The sequence below is a fragment of the Sorex fumeus genome, unplaced genomic scaffold (assembly GCF_029834395.1).
Source record: "Sorex fumeus unplaced genomic scaffold, SorFum_2.1 ptg000037l, whole genome shotgun sequence".
Lineage (NCBI taxonomy): Eukaryota > Metazoa > Chordata > Mammalia > Eulipotyphla > Soricidae > Sorex > Sorex fumeus.
The window spans coordinates 73,246,176-73,250,419 of record NW_026606094.1 but is presented as its reverse complement, the minus strand read 5'-3'; the positions used below and the strand labels follow the sequence as shown (position 1 = coordinate 73,250,419).

The 4,244-nt window shown below is 39.0% G+C and overlaps 1 protein-coding gene across 1 annotated transcript; it reads left to right on the top strand.

Moving 5' to 3' along the window:
- The first annotated feature begins 712 nt into the window (after window positions 1-712).
- Window positions 713-3,663, top strand: NEUROD6 (neuronal differentiation 6). The gene is made up of 2 exons (XM_056118183.1): window positions 713-931; window positions 2,232-3,663. The coding sequence occupies exon 2, from the start codon at window positions 2,253-2,255 to the stop codon at window positions 3,264-3,266; it is 1,014 nt and encodes a 337-aa protein (XP_055974158.1). The 5' UTR covers window positions 713-931; window positions 2,232-2,252; the 3' UTR covers window positions 3,267-3,663.
- Window positions 3,664-4,244: the final 581 nt, after the last annotated feature.

The following is a 4,244-nucleotide window of genomic DNA, read 5'->3' as shown; positions in this document are numbered from 1 at the left end:
GGCGCACGCACACCGCACACAGAAATCGAGTTTGGAATCTTTTGCAGTGGACTCGCATTTGCCTGCGTATTTCATAAAGAATCTCTCTGAAAAGTTGTTGAAAGATAGCAGCAAGCATGGAAAGGGGAGCATGTGAGGATGTTTCACAGACCCCAGATGGAGACACTGTCCTTTTATTCCAAATTCCTAAGAAGCGCAGAATTCTTACATGTTAATAAGAGAACACACAGACACACACCCATAAGTTACATGCCATGAAACAAAACAAGGAAAGAAAGAGACCTTTGTTGATCCCTGTTCGCTGACACAAATCTTAGTTTGGTTAAGCATCTCAAGACCGGTTTCCTGATTTCAGCTCCTTTTCACAGCTCTCTGTCCCTGGGTACCCAGGTGCACAGACTGGATGATGATCTTTCGGAAACATCAACAACAACAAAAACCTCTCTGCTCACACAAAAGCCCACCTTGTAAATGAATGGAATATTAACGACTCCCTAATAGTTGCACCGTTGGCAGGGTGAAACTGACACTCACAGCAATTTCTACAGATTGCCAGTGTAGCTGAAGCCGCTCGAGGAGAAACGCACCTACTGTATGTGAAATGCTGGTGCAGATTTTTTTCCCCTATCAGTCTAACCTTCTGTGTTGATGCATGAATGCTGGTACCCACTTACAGGGATGCCAGATGATCAGTGCAGAATGAAGGTCCCAAGAGAGAGGATCACATGGTTCTCTCTGCCCTGTGACGTCACTAGCAGATGGCATGGGTACCAGCTCTGGCAGTTGGCATCAATGTCACTTTTTAGAGATCAATGAGATAGTGCAGATATACACAGATCTAGAGGCTCCAGGAGACGATGCGACACTCAGCCTGAAAAGATTTGGAAGATCCAAAATGAAAACTGATTATTGAATGAAATTAAAACCTAAGGTAATATAAATAAAGATATACTTCAATTGATGCTGGCTTTGCATGCAAGTATTTAAAGATACAGTGTCAGTGTTGTAGTTATATGCTCTTTGCCATCTATAACTTCTTATCATATTTCATTCTTATAATGTAATTATCACATACTTTAGCTGCTATTATGTAACTCTGTAAGTATGTGGACATTACTAAGTTTGTGTGTGTGTGTGTGTGTGTGTGTGTGTGTGTTTTGAGGAGGCTGGAGATTGTTAAACTAAAAAGTCTCTTTTAGCATGCATGTTTGTTTGAAGAGTTTAGATTAAAAGACTCACAGCTTCACCAAATGAAAGCCCAAATGGCATTTGAAACACAAATTATTTTCCCTTTTAATTCAGGATTCTGAACACACGTGCACATTTGCGGTCAGAATCCGTGGACCGTTCCTGTCAGATATTAGCGAGAGAGAGACTTCTGTGACTCACAGAACAAAAACCCTGTGAGAGTGTTTTTTTGTCCAGGATGATTTGAACAGCAGTAAACACAATTACATTTTGGGGGTGGGGAGAAATTAAATGTAAAAGCCATCCGAACATTTTCTTTGATTGAAAAAGACCTGCCGGTGATCTTTATTTTTTTTTTTAGTTTGTTTATGGAGCTTGTTTTAAATTAGCCTAATCCTCTCCTTTTCTGTGTGAAAGCTGGGGAAATAGTGCTCTTTTACACAATTCTCTACTGATCAGGAATAAATCCATTTTAAAATTGGACCTGTTTAATCATTTCTTTAAAATTGTATATTTCTATAACCACTTTTCTTAATTTATAGTTACATAATATAAATAATAAAGTTAAACCTTTTTTCTAAACACACACAAATTGGTCAGCTAATGGAGAGAGAGTACTTTTCATTTTAAAAACTGGTTTCTCTTCTCATTTTGAACTCAGGGGAATTAGGATTAATGAAATCCTGCATTGCTATATCATGTCTTACATTTGCTTGAATTCCACAGTCCCTCTTCTTGTGTATAGGGGGAAAAAAGCTAAAAATCAAAAAGCAATGGTGTGAGTAGTAGTGCAATAAGTCTTCATATTTTCCTTTCTTGGGATAATTTACCTGTATAAATCAACCATACTGCATGTGTCCGTGATTTAAAAAAATTATTAGTCTGCATGAACTCAAGAAAAGATATTTAATGTAACAGTTTAGTCCCAGAATTGGTCTTTTTCATGTGTTTTTGTGTTTTACAATTAAGTGAGTAAATGTGTTTTCTGTATATAAAACTTGAAAGTAAAAAACCTTTTAAATATTGTCCTGGCATTTTTTCAGGTAATTTAAGATTAGAGAACCATGTTAACATTACCGTTTGACGAGTCTGTTGTAATGCCAGAATCCCAGATGTGCAGAAAGTTTCCTAGAGAATGTGAGGACCAGAAGCAAATTAAGAAACCCGAAAGCTTTTCCAAACAAATTGTCCTTCGAGGAAAGAGCATCAAAAGGGCCCCTGGAGAAGAAACTGAGAAAGAAGAGGAGGAGGAAGACAGGGAAGAGGAAGATGAAAATGGGTTGCCCAGAAGGAGGGGTCTTAGGAAAAAAAAGACAACCAAGCTCCGACTGGAGAGAGTCAAGTTCAGGAGACAGGAAGCTAATGCCAGAGAGAGGAACCGGATGCATGGCCTCAACGATGCTCTGGATAATTTAAGAAAAGTGGTCCCATGCTATTCAAAAACCCAAAAACTGTCCAAAATAGAAACTCTACGACTGGCCAAAAACTACATTTGGGCACTTTCTGAAATCCTGAGAATCGGCAAGAGACCTGATTTGCTCACGTTCGTCCAGAACCTCTGTAAAGGTCTTTCCCAGCCAACTACAAACTTGGTGGCAGGCTGCTTGCAGCTCAATGCCAGGAGTTTCCTGATGGGTCAGGGAGGGGAGGCTGCACACCACACAAGGTCACCCTACTCTACTTTCTACCCACCCTACCACAGCCCTGAGCTCACCACTCCCCCGGGACATGGAACTCTCGAGAATTCCAAGTCCATGAAGCCCTACAATTATTGCAGTGCGTATGAATCCTTCTATGAAAGCACTTCCCCCGAGTGTGCCAGTCCTCAGTTTGAAGGTCCCTTAAGTCCTCCCCCAATTAACTATAATGGGATATTTTCCCTGAAGCAAGAAGAAACCTTGGACTATGGCAAAAATTACAATTACGGCATGCATTACTGTGCAGTGCCACCCAGGGGTCCCCTTGGGCAGGGTGCCATGTTCAGGTTGCCCACCGACAGTCACTTCCCTTACGACTTACATCTGCGCAGCCAATCTCTCACCATGCAAGATGAATTAAATGCAGTTTTTCATAATTAATGAGGAAAATGAAAATAAACAGTGGTCACTCACCTCCCCTGTCTAATTAAGACAAAGCAGATGCCTGTAGGCTGAGTAATTGGCACAACTCTATCTAAGGTGTTTACTAGTTTCTGAAGTGTGTTTCAACTATTGTGAGAATTTTCTATGTAATAATAAATCTCTTTTCGTATGAGAATTTCCTTTCCTTTCCTTTGGTCTGTAAAACACTGTGATTCTGTTTCTACTGGAAGGGTTTTTATTTTTTCCCTTGTTTTTAGTTCATTTGAAAGTCACTGATTTTGCTTCTAAGAATATACTGTGGAATAAAGACATGCACACAGCATAATTCAATGTCTATTTCAGTTGTACAGTAACTATACAATTGCATGTTATTAAAGCCAGATGAATAAAATGATGTGTTTATACTCATTAGGAATTATATATCATGTATCTCTGAGAAATTGAAATTTGAAATATCAAGAATAACACTGAGCTGACAATGAGATTAGAGGATGTATTTGAGGGTGTGCTACAATATGAAAACCTATGCAATTTTCTTTTTTACGAAGGACAAGTCTAACTGCGTTCAATTGGTAACTCTTCCTCTTCAAGTATTTGCTGAGAGGGCAACCAGAGATTAGGGTAGGTTGTGTCATAATTTTGAAATAATCTTTCAATCGTAAGAAAACATTTCAGAATTTGTTTTGGATGGTTCAGAAATTATCTGTGCAGGTTTGTTTTCACAATGTATTATTGTGTTTTCCACCCCGCGTTTTTAAAGCAATTAAACAAAGATATTTCCACTCAAAAAGGACCTCTATTAGCTGTGATATTTTTGCATGATACTTATTAAAGCCTGGTACACAGCTGCTTTCTATTACCATCGCTACCTCTTCCCCGTTTCAGAAATATTTCTGGATTTCAATACGGCCCGGGATAAAGCAAATTTCTTAAAATGACCAAACGCGCTTCTAAGAATTTTTAGTCTAACTAAGT